General features: G+C 61.9%; 1 protein-coding gene across 4 annotated transcripts; it reads right to left on the minus strand.

Annotated features, from left to right (window-relative positions):
- Positions 1 to 13,114, minus strand: TNFAIP8L1 (TNF alpha induced protein 8 like 1). Of its 4 annotated transcripts, none has more exons than XM_072787731.1 (2): positions 12,976 to 13,114; positions 1 to 2,320 (listed from the first exon to the last, which is right to left on the minus strand). In XM_072787731.1, exon 2 carries the CDS (start codon positions 2,313 to 2,315, stop codon positions 1,755 to 1,757), a length of 561 nt encoding a protein of 186 aa, XP_072643832.1. In that variant the 5' UTR covers positions 2,316 to 2,320; positions 12,976 to 13,114; the 3' UTR covers positions 1 to 1,754. The 4 variants fall into 4 exon arrangements, with proteins under 4 accessions (XP_072643832.1, XP_072643835.1, XP_072643833.1 ...); XM_072787734.1 differs by lacking the exon at positions 12,976 to 13,114 and adding an exon at positions 4,336 to 4,530; XM_072787732.1 differs by lacking the exon at positions 12,976 to 13,114 and adding an exon at positions 3,346 to 3,654.
- Positions 13,115 to 15,036: the final 1,922 nt, after the last annotated feature.

Here is a 15,036-nt window from a genome sequence, read left to right on the forward strand (position 1 = left end):
TGCAAATGGAAGATACGTGCTTTTATTTAAATAGTTCTGTAGCGCTTTGGTTTTTCTAAATTAAATTTCAAACGTATGAAGAGTCGAGACAGGCTGGACAGCCCAGCAGGACACAAGAACAGAGTGTTACGCACGTTGATGCATTCGGTGTGCCAAGCTGAGGACGGAGGCTTTCCAAGCCCCTGGGGCCTCTCGGGTGCTCAGAGTGCACGTTTGTTCTCGAACGTGAAGATCTGTCTCCTGACAGAAGATGGGGGGGCAGGTTCTCCTTGGGGTGGGGCAGAGGTGGGACAGCTGGCTCCTGGGCAGGAGAACTTTGGCTTCCTTGGGAAAGCAGAAACCAGAGGAAGGCCGTCCTGCCGCAGGGGCAGTAGCGCCGCGTCAGCCAGCGCAGCGGGGGCAGCAGAGGCGAAAGGGTGTGGTGGGGACTGCGGCGGCCAGAGGGGCAGCGGGCGGTGCGGGCTCAGGCGAGTGTTGGAGGCGAGCTCCACACCTGGATTGGTACGCAGTGTCCTTGCTTTTGAATAATGCCGCTGCCTCGGGCGACAGGGCTGACCAGTCCCGTCGTCTTGCCTAAAAAGGCCTGCAGGGCTCTGTGAAAGCTTTGCCCAACAGACCTGGGTCTGCAAAACTCGTCAGGAGATGTCATGCCCCTCCTCCCCAGTCCCACGGGTGCCCCGAATAACCTTCCCACCCCTGCCTCGGCCCACCTGCCGCAGGCCTGCTAAAACACACGGCCCTCCTGACAGACAAGAATCACAAATACACGCTCACACCCCGTGTGTCCATCTGCACCCTGAGCTTGAGAATCCCTGCATTCTCTGGGTGTCCCCAAAGCCAAAATCTGTTGAGGTTTGCTTTCTGAGGTCTCGTAAAAACAGTTGGCCGACTGAACGCAAATGAAATAATCTTAAAGTGGGCGTGCATCTCAGATGGCCTTACGCTGGAGCCCGGAGTCGGGGGCACACTGTCCCCTCCCCGTGGGAGTCAGGGCTGCAATTCCAACCCCACTGAGGCGTCCTTACCGATAGCAGCCACCCCAGCACTTTCCTAGGCTCCCTACACACCTTCCCTGCTGGAACCGAGTGCACCCGCTGCCCCCCTCGGCAGGTGCAGCAAGAGAAATGTGTTCCCTCTCAGTTCTGGAGGCCGGAGTCAGCCGTCAGGGTGTCAGCGGGGCTGGCTCCTGACGGCCGCTCCAGGCGTCCCTCTGGCTTCTAGAGGCTGCTGACAGTCCCGGGGGGTCCCTGGCTTGTAGACACAACCCTGCAGCGTCCCCCCCCATCTTCACACGGCCTTATCTGCGTCCGAACGCCCCCTTCTTACAAGGACCAGGGGCCCAGCTCAACTCGGCGTGGTGTTGTCTTAACTAGGTACATCTGCAACGACCGTATTTCCAAATAAGGTCACATTCAGAGATCCTGGGGGCTAGGACCTCAAAGACTGCGGGGAGATGCAGCTCACCCCCTAACACTACCTGGCTTCTGGTTCATCGTTACCCTGTCGGAAGGAACAGGCAACATCGTTAAGGTGGTTAAGTGGCGAGCGCCAGCTTTCAGAGGCATCCAGTGGCTGGAGGGGCGGGCCGGGCTCCTCCGGAATTGGGGCGGAAGGGACCTGGGGCCTTACGCCGCTGTCGCAGATCAGCATCCTCTCCGAGGGGACGTGTCCCGGGGCCTTGGCCAGGTGGGATGGGAGAAGGGAGATCCTCGAACCGCCACCACCCCCGCCCCGCAGGAAACCCGGGCCCGGGGTCATATGCTGTCGTCGTCCAGCATCCTGGTGAGGCCCTCGCAGATGCGGCGCAGGTGCGAGCGGTAGGGCTCGGCGGGCCCGTAGAGCGCGGCCAGGAAGTCGCAGTCGGCCAAGTGGCCGAACACGTGGTTGATGCGGCCGTGGGACTTGGCGGTCAGGTGCGCGCCCACGGCCTGGTGCAGCAGGTCGCGGCACTCGTGCAGCGCGGCGGCCAGCACGCGCCGGTCGAAGGTGAAGTCCACCTGGTGGAAGCTGACGGCGGTCATGGCCAGGCGGCGCGCCCTGTGGCGGAAGCGCTGCAGCAGCGCCAGCTCCTCGCCGCCCAGCTGCCCGCCGCGGAGCAGGACGCCCAGCTTCACGGCCACTTTGACCAGGTTCTTGAGCACCTTCTGGGCCTCCTTGCGGCTGCGGGTGAACTCCTTGGTGGCGCGGTACAGCTCGTCCAGCACCTCGCTGCTCGTGTCGTCGATGAACACGGCCACGGTGGCCTTGGATGCCATCTTGCTCAGGAGCTTCTTCTGGGCCTGCAGGACCAGGCTCTTGGTGCTGAAGGCGTCCATCGGCCCTGCCGGGAGGAAAGGCGCACGGGCGTCAGTCCCCACGGTCCCAGGGGCCTGCGGGGAAGCACCTGCCGGGCACCAGGGCCGGGTGCGGGGCCCGGGCGGGGCAGGGACACGTGACTAATGCCTAATGGTGAACGGTGCAACCTGGGCAGCACGTTCTGAAGCCGACTACTTGCGGGCCCTGGCCCCAGCCCCCCAGACCCGCCACATCGTCGCTGTGGGCTGAGGAGGGGCTCAGGGTGAGTTCTCACGGGCAGGTTCCATGCCCCCCAAGTCCAGCTTGTCATTCCCCAGCCGCCATCCTGCAGTTCAGTAGGACGGGGTCCCAGCCCCGGGGCTGTTAGTGCGGACGAGCCCCGTTACTTCCGATCCCCCGGCCTTACTCTCCCCTGGAGTTCACAGCGGACGTGGAACGGGTCAGGTGGGCAGCCGCCTGGGCCAGGGGGCCACGCGTGAGGTTTCTAGAAACACTGTTCCAGCGACGCCTCCCGATAGGGTGACACTGACCAGGGACAGCTCCCGCCCAGGAAGGGCTGGCACAGCAGGCCAGCTCTCGGGCGCCGTGACCGGGCCTCCGGCTGCGGGCTGTGTTCTCACCCGTCTCCACGGCCCGCCTGCAGAGGGCCCGGGCTCTGAAGCCGCCCCTCCGGCCTCCTTCCTGCGGTGCCCGACTGCCTCCTCGCCCGGGCATCTGGGCGCCCGCTGGCAGCTCCCGTAGTTCCCAGGACTCGGCCCCATGCCTCATTCGGGGGCCTGCAGCCTCCCTGGCAAACTCCTATTCATCCCCCAAAGCCCCGGCCCCTTAGCCCTGCCTCTTCTCGAAGTTCCATTTCCCCAGCTCGGCTTGGCTGCGACCTCCTCTAGGAGGCCATCCATGAACAACCCGACGGCGACGGGGCAGCTCCCTGGCCACGCGGCACCCAGGCACCCCCATCGCTGCCCTGCCCCCTCCAGCGGGCCCCTCTCCCCACCTGGCCTGCAGCAGCCCGGCCCACAGGGGAGGCGAGGGGCCTGCTTCCTCACCTACCGTGTCCTGGAGACGTCAGGAAAGTGAACGAGGCGAGCCTGAGGCCCACCCCCCGCCCTCACCCACGGCCCCAGGCCGGTCAGCCCAGGAAGGCCACGTGGGTGCCCACCCAGCCCCCAGAGCCCCTACAAAGCCCGTCTTTGTGAGCGCTCCCGCCCCGAGACCAGGCCCACCCCCGGGGCTGCCCCGTGGCCTGGCCTCAGAGGTCGGGGTGGGCACGGGGATAACGGGGCCGCCCTCCGTGCCTCCCACGCGGGCCCCCGGAGCGCGGGGGCCTGGGCCAGAGCAGGGTGCCGCTGACTCAGCACCACGCGGCAGGCCTGGGCCGGCAGCGGGTGCCCGATTCGTCATTTCCGCCAGGTAGCAGGCTGGCTGCCAGTTTGCTGAAGAAGTTACCGAGGCTCAGAGAGGCTGAGACACGTCCCCAAGGCCACACGGCGGTGGCAGCGGCCTGCCTCTGCGCGCCTGTCTGCCCTTCCCCACGTGACGCCTGCAAATCGGCTCGAGTTTTTGAGGGCCGGGAGCTGGTTCAGTGCCAGGTCCCCAGTACTTAGGGCGTGCTCCCAGATCTGGCCGCTTGGTCAAGCACCACGACTACGCCGTGCCTCAGTTTCTTCATCTGCAAAGTGGGGGAAAGTCCAAACTAACTCTGTCCTAGGGCTGGAGCTTGCGGCCAACCCCAATGCCCCCCAGGCTGTGAGCTCTCCCTGGGCGAGGGGCTGGGTGGCCTGCCTGGATTTAACTTTCAGGCTGGCCACTTGGCACAAGGAGTACCTATGCCTCCCAGATGCCTTCCCACCACTCTCTCTAGAAAGTTCTATTCTGTTCCCTGCCCCAGCACCTCCCTATTACTCATCCTGTTAACTGCTCATCCAAGTGCCAGCGTCATGGTCACCTCCTCCCGGAGGCCATCCTGGGTGTCCCAGGCTGGGCCAGCTGCCCCTTGGCTCCCATGGCACCCTGGCCATGCTCCATCTTGGCCTTGCACACCTTGATCTCGCTGTTCGCCCCCTCGCCTGACGGGGAGGCCGGGGCTGGGTCTCCCTTGTTCACACGGCGCCTCCGGTGGTCAGCCCAGGGCCCGGTACACAGCAGGCGCTCCGTAAGTGCTCACTGAATGTGTGAGGGAAAGGATGTCCACAAACCTCACACACGGGAAGGAACCCCCCAGGGCCCTGGGCTCAGCCTCCCCCACTTACAGATGGACAAACAGGCTCAGAGAGGAAGCGGACCCCCCTGAGCCCGGGGCCTGCTGCCTGCCTTGGCCTCTGGGTGACCCCGGGCGGCTCCGTCCCTCTCTGGGCCTTGGCCTCCCAATCTGCAAGTCCTGGTTGAGTGTGTTGGTTCCGGAGGGGGGCCAGGCCCCCAGCAGGCCCCCCCTCCTGCGCCCAGAAGGCCAGGGGTTGGGGGGGGTGGGCGGAGGCAGCTGCAGCCTCCCCCCGGGCCTCCGTACTCCTAACCCCTCCGGCGGGCCCCAGACCTGCTAACACCTGGGCCAGCCCAGCTGCATGACCCCCCCCCCCCCCGCCCGACCCATTGTTCGGCCAGAAACCCCCCACCCAGGCAGGCAGACAAGGAGATGACTCCCATCCCGGGGGAGCAGGCCGCAGACGAAAATAAACCCCGGCCTTCCTTCCTTCCTGCTCACTCGCCCAGGTCAGGGCCGGCAAGCCGGGAGGTGGCCAGGCTGCGCCACGTCAGCCAGCCCTTCTGGGGCACGGCCGTCCAGGAGCCGCCGAGGGGCTCGGGTCCCCGTCCACCCAGTGCCGGAGCGTCCCACTGTCGTCAAAGCTAAAGGAGCCCGGCAGAGGGTCCAGGGCTGGGCTAGAACACTCATCCAGTCACTAGTGAGCATTTATGGAGCACCAACTGTCCCAGGCCCTGGGGACGCTGCAATGACCCAAAGAGATCCTGTCCCTGCCTTCTGGGGGGCTCCAGCCTTCTAGACCCAAGCCACCTGGTTATTATGCAATGATTTGGGTCCCAATTCATTCAATTGAATGAAATGGCATCGCAGACACCACTGTCTGCCTGCACCCATCAATTAAACACAAAATAAGAGGCGCCTGGCTGGCTCAGTGGGTAGAGCGTGTGACCCTTAATATTGGGATTGTGAGTTTAAGCCCCATGTCAGGTGTGAAGATTACTTACACCCAATGCACTTACACCCAATAAGATCTTCAGGGGCATCTGCGTGGTTCAGTCGGTTGGGTGTCTGCCTTTGGCTCAGGTCATGATCCCAGGGTCCTGGGATCGAGCCCCTCGTTGGGCTCCCTGCTCAGCGGGGAGTCTGCTTCTCCCTCTCCATCTGCAGCTCCCCCCTACTCGTTCTCTCTCTCTCTCTCAAATAAAATCTTTTAAAAATATTTAAAAACAAATAAATGTATAAAGGTGGTAGTGTGAGGCAGGTTGACCAGGGAAGGGGTCTGGAACATCCCACGCTTTGCATCTTGATCTAGGTCTACACACATGTAAAAAGCCATCAAGCTAACTGGCCGTACAATTCTGTGATTACGCTAAAATCCAGCAAATTGTACACTTTTTTTTTAATTGTACACTTTCATAGGGTGAATTTTATGGAATGTGAATTATATCTCGATAAAAAAATTTGAATCTTTCTCCAAAGGAGGCATAAATGGCCAACAAGCAGCTGGAAAGATGCTCAACATCACTGGCCGCTAGGGCAATGCCAGTCAACACCATAAAGGCCTTGCCTCATGCCAGGAGGGTGGCTGCTGGCCCAGCAACGGGCGTCACGAGCGCCCACCAGGCCGGGTGGAAACCGCGGCCCCAGCCCCACTGTGGGCAACGGGAAGTGGGGCAGCTGCTGTGAAAGCCAGTTTTTGGCAGCTCCTCCAACACACAGACTCACCACGTGACCCAGCGATTCCGCTCCCAGGTAGCCACCCAAAAGAGATGAGAACGCAGATCCACACAAAAACTTGTACACGCGCGTGCACGGCAGCATGGTTCATACGGCCAGACTGGAATCAACCCAGTGTCCATCAACGGTGAAGGGACAAATATAACGCCTCTGCTCCACGCACGGGCACGTCCCTCGGCCGTCAACAGGGGCGAGGCGCCACACGCCACCCTGGGGACGGACCCCGAGCCCACGACACTCAGGGAGGGACCAAACACAGGAGGCCCCACGGGTGTCAGTCCGTGTGTGTGACACGTCCAGGACGGCTCCTCCATGGACGGGAAAGAGGCTTGTGGGGGCTGGGGGCTGGGGGAGGGGATGTGACACCTGATGGGGTGGGGTTGCTTTTTAGGGAGAGGGAACGTTCTGGAAGTTGAATACTTTAAAGCGGTGAATTCTATGGTATGTGGGTCATATGTCATCAAGCTGAACACTCACTATGTATACATTAAGTATAGATATTTTAGGGGCGCCTGGGTGGCTCAGCAGTTGAGCATCTGCCTTCGGCCCAGGGCGTGACCCCAAGGTCCCGGGATCGAGTCCCACATCAGGTTCCCCGCAGGGGGCCTGCTTCTCCCTTTGTCTGTGCCTCTGCCTTTCCCTCTGTATCCCTCATGAATAAATACATAAAATATTTTAATAAAAAATATATTTTTATACCCCCATGCCCTTTATGTTTTATGCCTCATTTTTTTATGCCTTGCATTTACAATGCTCAACAAATTTAACATTTGAAAAATCAGGATTTGGCCCAAACTGTAGGACAAACAGAAATAAAAGGATCACGCAGGGTGGGATTCGCGAATCACTGCTACCTGGCCCGGCACATAGTGGGTGCCTGATAACGGATGGTTGGCCAGAAAGAACTTCCCACCTTAGCAGCTCGCGCCCACCGCACGAGGATAGAGTGCATCTCGCAGAGGTCGCACGTGCGGCGCCGCCGCAGTGAGCAAGCAGCTGCAATTCCTATCACAAAGGGCCACCTTTGCCTCAACTTACCCAGGACTTGCATTTCTGGAACAGTCACTGAATATTCAAACCGTGCAAAACCCTGCTCAACAGTTTGTTTCCGGTGGCACATCAGGAAGTGGTGGGGTCAGGGGCTACCCCAGGCTCATGGCTGGATGCCTAGTGTCCCCACTCCCTGCCCCCGACGCCGGGACATCCTGTTGTCACCGCGAGCAGAGAGAGAGCCCTCCAGATTTCCAGAGCAGCCCCCTAAGAGGCGTCTTCCTTGCTGGCAGGAGGAGACACCAGAAACCAGTGAACACAAAAAACAGGACAGTTTCAGGGAGAGATGAGGGCCAAGGGTGGGGGGTGACAGCCAGGGACAGCAGGGGACCTTGGCTGGGACAGTCAGGAAGGCCTCACTGAGGTGGAGCTGCCGGAGCTGGGACAGGAAGGACGAGGCCTGGGGGAAAGGTGAGTGAGGCAGAGGAAACAGCTGGTGCAAAGGCCCTGGGGCAGGACTGCGCCTGGTGTGTTAGGGGAGCAGCGAGAGAGTGAAGGCCACTGTCCCTGTCCTCCTGCAGCCCTGACATCTCCCCACAGGGGCCCCAGGCAGGCCCCACGCCCTTGGGGACAGCTCTCCCATCTGAGAATTGGGTGCCCAGGTACAGAGTCCTTGGCCCTGCTAGCTTGTGCCCTGACCCTCCCCAGGACTGTGGAGCCCAGTGCACACCTCCCCTGCCAACCCCACTTCACCTTTTGGGACCAGGAACTTTGTCCTTGTCCCCATTTGGCCCCTCCAGCTCCCAAACACCCTGGCAGCTGCCCTCTGCGCTGTCCCGGCATCCTCCACCCGTGGGGGCAAAGCCGGGAGGCAGGGCCATCCCCGGGCCTCCCCCGAGAGGTGAGGGGCACGCAGCAGGAAAGGTCCACCCCGCCCTGTGGACCCTGTTCTTTCCAGTCCCTTCGGCCCCCAAACCCAGCAGCCGGTCCAAGCTCTCCGGGGTGACGGTGGCGACCCGTCCTCCAGGCCGGCGGTGGCTCAGTGGGCTCCCGCACTCAGGGTGCTCTGCGGGGGTCGGGAGCAGGGGGCTCGCTCCGAGGGGCTCCCCGACACCCCACATCACTCACTCCCGGTCCCCTCCCACTCACCCTGTTTGTGACAGTCCCCTGTGTGGCCCATTGGTGCAGGACGTAGGTTCCAATGCCAGGCCCGGGGTGCACAGTACCCAGCCCTGCGCCGGCGGCCGAGCCTGGCTGCGTGACTGCTGAGTGACTAACCGATTCTCGAGCGCACTCGGCGGCCCGGGCCCGGGAGGGGGAGGCCCTGGCGGTGGGGGTGGGAGACCCCCCTGCCCCCCATCCCACGGGAGCCCAGCGCCTGCAACCGCTCCCAGCCCTGGTCCTTGCACCTTCCCAGGACACCGTCCCGCGGGAGGCCCCCCAACCCACACATTCCTGGTTCTCCACACCGGCTCGGGGGTGACAGCAATCGGGGGGGTGGGGGGGCAGGAAATCCTGCTCCCCGGGGTCCTCAGCCCCCAGGGCCCCGTCAGTGCCGCATCCCGCTCCCCACGAGCCCAATCGGCCTATAAACCGCCCGCTCTCCAGAGAAAAGCAAACAGACGCTGACACGCACATCCGCGTGTTTATCCTGAGCTCCAGGGGGTGTGCCACCCAATTTGCAAACATAAGAAGCCACCCAGACCCTCTGGGGCAGATGCCACCCAGGCCACCGATTCTCGCAAGGTGCCCGCGGTGAGTCTTGCCGTCTCCCCGCGACGCCGCCAGCCTGGAACAGACGGGGCGGACACCGGGCGGCTCATGGGGCCCCCAGAATATTTGCTCTCGGGCCCTTCCTAGAAAAAGTTGGCCAACGCCTGGGCCAGATGCTCAGCAGAATAAACGAGGCCCGGATGCGCAGCGGTGGCCCGGCCCCGGCGGGAAGGCCCCCAGCGCCCCGGCCAGCGCAGCCTTCCACGTGGATGTCAGCGGAGGCTGCGGGGACAGCCAGGGGACAGCCGCCCACCCTTCCCACCAAACACGCGACGGGCGAAAACGACCTCGGGAGCACAGATCGTAGTAAAACATGGCAGGGAAAGGGGAAAGCTAGGATTTTTGACCATTCATGACCTTTTGTTTTCTTCCGAGTCTTATCAGCGTGTGATTCACGTGCCATAAAATGTGGCTTTTCAAAGTGTACAGCCCAGTGGCCTCTCAACACTCAGACTGTGCAACCCTCACCATTGTCCAGTTCTAGGCTGTTCTGTCTCCCCAGAAGCAACCCCATCCCACAGCAGCAGCCCCCTCCCCCGGCCCCCCCAGGTCCCCTCCCCGTCCATGCAGGAGCCCGTCCCGGACGTGTCCCACCCGGGGACTCACACGCCCTGGGGCCTCTCCTGTCTGCTCCCCGCCACCCCCCCCAGCGTCCTGGGCTAGGGCTCCATCCCTGGGGCGACATGTGTGGGCTCCTCGCTCCTTTTTATGGCCAAATAATAGTCTATATCCTCATTTTAAATATAACCTAAGCTCATAGCCTGTCATCTGTAATCATGGCTGTTCATCAACCCGCCCGGAAAGTTCCTGACAAGGCAGCGGTGGCTCCGCGAGGCCGAGCAGCTGCAGCAGCCCTGGGGCGTCCTCCGAGGCAGCCCGTCCCCACCGCATGAATTCTTCATGTCCCACACAAAGGGTGTCAATAATTGATGCACCAGCTCAGCAGGGCCGGGACCGCCACTCCATCTCACCTCTCCGAACCCTGGCCGCGGTGGCCCGGGGTGGCCACAGCAGCAAACGCCCCCACGGGATACCCCCTGCCAACACCGGGGCCTCCCCTGCATCCCATTTTCATTAACCACTGCTGGGACCTCGCAGTCGGTGCCCGATTTGGATGTGGCGAAAGGAAGAGAGGAACCTGCTTGTCTGAGGGGCTTGGGGGCACCAGTGGGTCTCAAACTGGGTTCTCCAGAGCCCTGGGGGGGCCGCCCCAAGGACGAGCAGGGTCTGGCCACCTGTCTCAGAGTTGGGACAGTCACCTATGGTCAGACTTCCTTCCACTGAAGCGGGGCTTGGGGGCCAAGCGTGAATGTTGGGGGAGCACAGCCCACGGAAAAGGCTCAGGCCAAGCAGAAGATGTTTAGCAGCAAGTGGAGGAGGCTTCGGGGTCCCGCGGCAGGAACGCAGCCCCTCGGTGAGCCCCAGCTGCACCCATCGCTCCCCTCTCCCCTACCTGAGTCCTCCTAGTCCCTCCCCCACACACCTGGGCCCTCCCTTCCGGGCTCCTGCTCTCACACTTCCCTATCCGTCCTCCCCGAAGAAGCCATCAGGGGGCGCCAGTGAGCACCTGCGGCAGGACCCAGGTCTTCAGCCCCCAGTTCTTCACCACTCCCCTTTCTGGGGTAAAAGCCCAAATTCTTCCCATTGCCCACAGGATCTTACACGACCTGCCCCGCACCCTCTTCCCCTCACTCCTTCGGTTCCAATCACATGGGCCTCCTCACTATTCCTCCAAAACTCCAGGTGCCGCCCCCCTCCCCGGCCTGCCTCAGGGCCTTGGCACCAGCTGTGTCTTCTGACTGGAAGACCCTTCCCTTCAGGTCTCCACATGGCTGTTTTTTTCTTGTCTTGCAGGCCTCAGCTCAAATGTCACCTCCTCAGGAGTCCCTCCCAGATGCCCCAGGCTAACTTCCACATCCATCTGTCTCTCCGTCACCTTCACGCCATTACAATTAAGCAGAATGATGTTCCTGCACGAACACCTATGTTTCCTGCCCATTGGACAGAAGTGGAAAATGAGGCCCAGAGAACGGAGTCTTAGAGGATCCCAAGGTCTTGGCCAGAGGAGCTTCCAGGAAAGCTCAGGTGGGGGATCTCAGGGAGCTGTCTCACGGTGGGAGGTGGGGGTGAGGGGTCCCCAGGGGAGGTGCACGTGCTGCTTATCTCTAGGACCCTCCCCCACCTCCCTAACACCTGGGGCTGTACCCAGACAAGCCTCAGCCATTATTCAGCATCTGCCTCTGGGCGGGGACATTTCCCCCACAACAGCTGGAGCTTTGTCCTCAGGCACCCTCTCCCGGCCCCTTGGACAGACAGGGACGCTGAAGCCTCTCAAACCCACCACATCAGATCACCAAGCAACCGAAAGGCCCCAGTTGTACCCAGGCCTCAGATGAGGGAACAGGTCCTGAGGGCATCTGACCTGCCCAAGACCACACCACAGGAGGGGACACCACAGAGCCCCCAGTCTGCACCTGTCTGACTCATCTATTTGCTTAGGGACCTCCCACCCTCATCAGAGCAGGGCTCAAGCCCCCCACTACCACCGTTGCCCCACCCCCAGGGGTCTGGGCACTCACCCACTAGCAGCATCCCAGGCCACCAGGCCTGCCAAGGGGGAGAAGCAGAGCCCAGGTGTTTGCGTGGCTGGGGCGACAACTCTTTGTTCTGGTTTCCATAGGCACAGCGTCCCTGGGCCGGCCCCTCTCCGCTCCTCCCAGCCACCCAGCCCTTGCCTGGCAGGCCGTGGCCCAGCCCATCTAGCAACTGGTTATGCTTTAAAGTTGGTGCCCACGGACCTGGCGTGGCAGTGGAGTCCCTGGGGCAGGACCACGTCTGGCGCGTTGGGGGAGGTGGAGGTTGGTAGGACTGGAGCAGAGTGAGGGAGGGGGAGAGAGGGACAGCCAGGAGGAGACAGGCAGGGCCAACATTCTTGCACTTAACTTGGAAACAGCCCTCTCCCCCCACCCACCCCCTCAGGAGTTATGTCCCTTCCCATTCAGGAAAGGGACATGAGGAACACCTGGGTGGCTCAGCGGTTGAGCATCTACCTTTGGCTCAAGGCATCGATCCTAGGGTCTGGGATTGATTCCCATAACGGGCTCCTGGTGGGGAGCCTGCTTCCCCCTCTGCCTGTGTCTCTGCCTCTCTCAGTCTTTCATGAATTAAAAAAAAAAAAAAAAAAAAAAGGAAAGGAAAGGAAAAGGACATGAGGCTCAGAGAATCCAATGACTTGTTTTGGATAGCCCGGGAGTGGGGGAGCAGGAGCTGATCTGTCTGATTCCAGGGTCTGAACTCCCCAACCACTAGGCTGAACTGCCCTCCCTCCACCATGGCCCCCCAGGGCGTCCGAGTCCCCCAGCTGGACTCAGATATGCTGGGGAAGCAAGCCCAGAGGCCTGTTTGCAGCTGGGGCTGTCCCTCCTCCTGGAGAGCCCCCAGGACAGAGGACGTCCTGATGCGTGCAGATCTGGGTCAGGTCACCTGCCAATTACCTCGGCAGCTACAGTCCCAATTCACAGACGACAACACTGAGGCCAAGGCTTCAGGCCACCGGGGAGCTCCCAGGTGGCCAGTCTGGGTGGGCCTGGCGGTGGCGCTTCCTGCAGCCTGGACCAGCCAGAAGCCACACACATCCCCGTGACCACACCTCTGGCCAGGCTGCCCACCACCTGGAATGCCCTCCTGACTCTGGCAGAAGGCCCCAGCACCTGGCACCCTGCACGGTGAAAGGGGCAGAGTCCATGAGTCCCCGTGGGGGTGGGGGCACGCTGGTCCCAGAACACAGCCGCACGCTCGGGAGGGCAGTTCAGACCCAATCTGCCGTCCCCTAAGCCAAGAGCAAGAGAGTGCCGGGGACACGGAGGGAAACACGCAGGATTACGGACGGGCAGGGGCGCGGGGGCACGGGGCAGGCAGGCAGGGCGTCCAGGTGGCCCCCGAGGCGCGCCCAGGTGGACGGCGCCCCGGCATCGCCCCCTCACCTGCTCTCCGCGGCCTGTCCGTCGGTCCGACCGTCGAGGCTCCGTCCAGCCGCCTCCGAGGGGCCGTTGCGGCGGCCGCGGGACTCGCGCGGGAGGACTGAGCAGGGACCGGACGGGGCGGGGCGGGGCGGGAAGCTCGGCCACGCCCCCTCGTCGCCCCGCCCCGGCGCGGCCCCGCCCCCTCCGCCCCGCCCCCGCGGAAAGGTTGCAGAGGGGCCGGCGGAGGGGGGCGGGCCGCGGGCGTGGAATCAGCCAATGGCAGGGCGGGCGGCGTACGAAGAGGCCAATGGGAGCACGCCATCGGGAGGGGGCGGGGCCTGGGGCGGGGCCAAAGGCTCGGGGGATTCCTCCGGAATGGTGAACCCGGCAGGATGCGCTGTTGAGCGGGGCAGAGGGGGGCGTGAGCGAAAGAAAGGAGAGGAAGGAGATCCAGAATCAAAAACAGAGACCCGGTGTGGAGGGGGCAGGGAGAAAGAGGCTAGAGAGCCCAAAGGAAAAACAGACCAACTCTGGCTCTGGGCAAGCCCCTTTGCTCCCTCCGGGACTCAGTTTACCCACCTGCGTAAGCTGAAGCGTGTTTCTTAAAGTACAGCCCGGAGGAACCCTTTGTATCAGAATCACCTGAGAGCCCTTTAGAAAATCCTGTAGCCCCAGATGGGCTGAATCTGACCCAAGGTTGAAGACAAATCTTCCTGGGCTCAGGTAAATTCTCAGGTGAGATTTGAGACAGTCGCTGGGTGGACGGATCCTGGAAGCCCCACCAGAGGACTCCCAGATCCAGACTCGATTTCCGTGGGAATGAGCCAGCAGAACACGCAGGAGCCAGAGAGTGAGGTGGCTGGGCCAGCTGGGGCCCCCCCAGGAGGATGCAGCTGTGAGTCCTGGGAACTGGGCCCAGGAGAGGCTCCCAGCTCCCCTGCTGCTCGGTTTCCTCCCTGCAGCCCGGCTCTGGGTCCCAGTTCCAGCCAGGGCCAGGGGAGGCCAGAGCAGGCCAGACAACAAGTGTTTGTGGAGTTCCTGCTGTGTGCACACGGGGCACACACAAGCCTGCCACGGGGTTTTGCTCGTGAGGCAAAAATAAATGAAACGTGTCTTTATCCCATTTTGGAGAGGGAAACTGAGGCCCAGGGAGGGCCAGTGACATGCCCAAGGGCACACAGACACACGGGGCAGGGCCAGGATTCAAGCCCAGGTGTGCTGGTCCCACCTCCTCTTGCCCTCAGCCAGGTCCTGCCCTCTCCCGGGTCCAGGGCTGTGTATCCTCTGCGCTATTGGCATCCAGATCCTGCTGTGGGGCCTTCCTGGGCCCTGCAGGGTGCTGAGCAGCCTCCCTGGCCCCCACCCATAGGACGCCAGCAGCACCACCACCTCCCTGCAGGTCCCAACAATTAAAAATGTCTCTAATTCAGGGCACTTGGGGGGCTCAGTGGTTGAGCCTGTGGTGTTGGCTCTGGTCATGATCCCGGGGTCCTGGGATCGAGTCCCGGATCAGGCTCCTCGCCGGGAGTCTGCTTCTCCCTCTGCCTGTGTCTCTGCCTCTCTCTCTGTGTCTCTCATGAATAAATAAAATCTTAAAAAAAAAAAAAAGGCAATGTACTCTTCCCTCCCTCACATATACCTGTGTGGTCACTTAAAAAAAAAAAAGTCTCGGGATCCCTGGGTGGCACAGCGGTTTGGCGCCTGCCTTTGGCCCAGGGCGCGATCCTGGGGACCCGAGATCGAGTCCCACATCGGGCTCCCGGTGCATGGAGCCTGCTTCTCCCTCTGCCTGTGTCTCTGCCTCTCTCTCTCTCTCTCTGTGACTATCATAAAAAAAAAAAAAAAAAGTCTCTAATCATTGCCAAGTGTCCCCTAGGGGGCAGAATCACCCCGTTGAGACCCGCTGTTAGCGATCCGTCGCTTCTTGCCTCTGCGCCAGACGGTGAAGACCCCTTCTTTGGGTCCGGGTGGTAGCTAATGAGACCACAGAGGCAGAGCAAACTGTTTTTAGCATCTCATCAAACCACAGCAAATTGCTTCTATGAGTCCAGGGTGGGTGTGGGTGGAGTGTGACCAAGGTGG

Source organism: Canis lupus, chromosome 19 (genome assembly GCF_048164855.1).
Source record: "Canis lupus baileyi chromosome 19, mCanLup2.hap1, whole genome shotgun sequence".
NCBI classification, from domain to species: Eukaryota; Metazoa; Chordata; class Mammalia; order Carnivora; family Canidae; genus Canis; species Canis lupus.

Coding starts and splice junctions, on each gene's coding strand:
- TNFAIP8L1 (XM_072787731.1), bottom strand. CDS start 2,315: ATGGACGCCTTCAGCACCAAGAGCCTGGTCCTGCAGGCCCAGAAGAAG.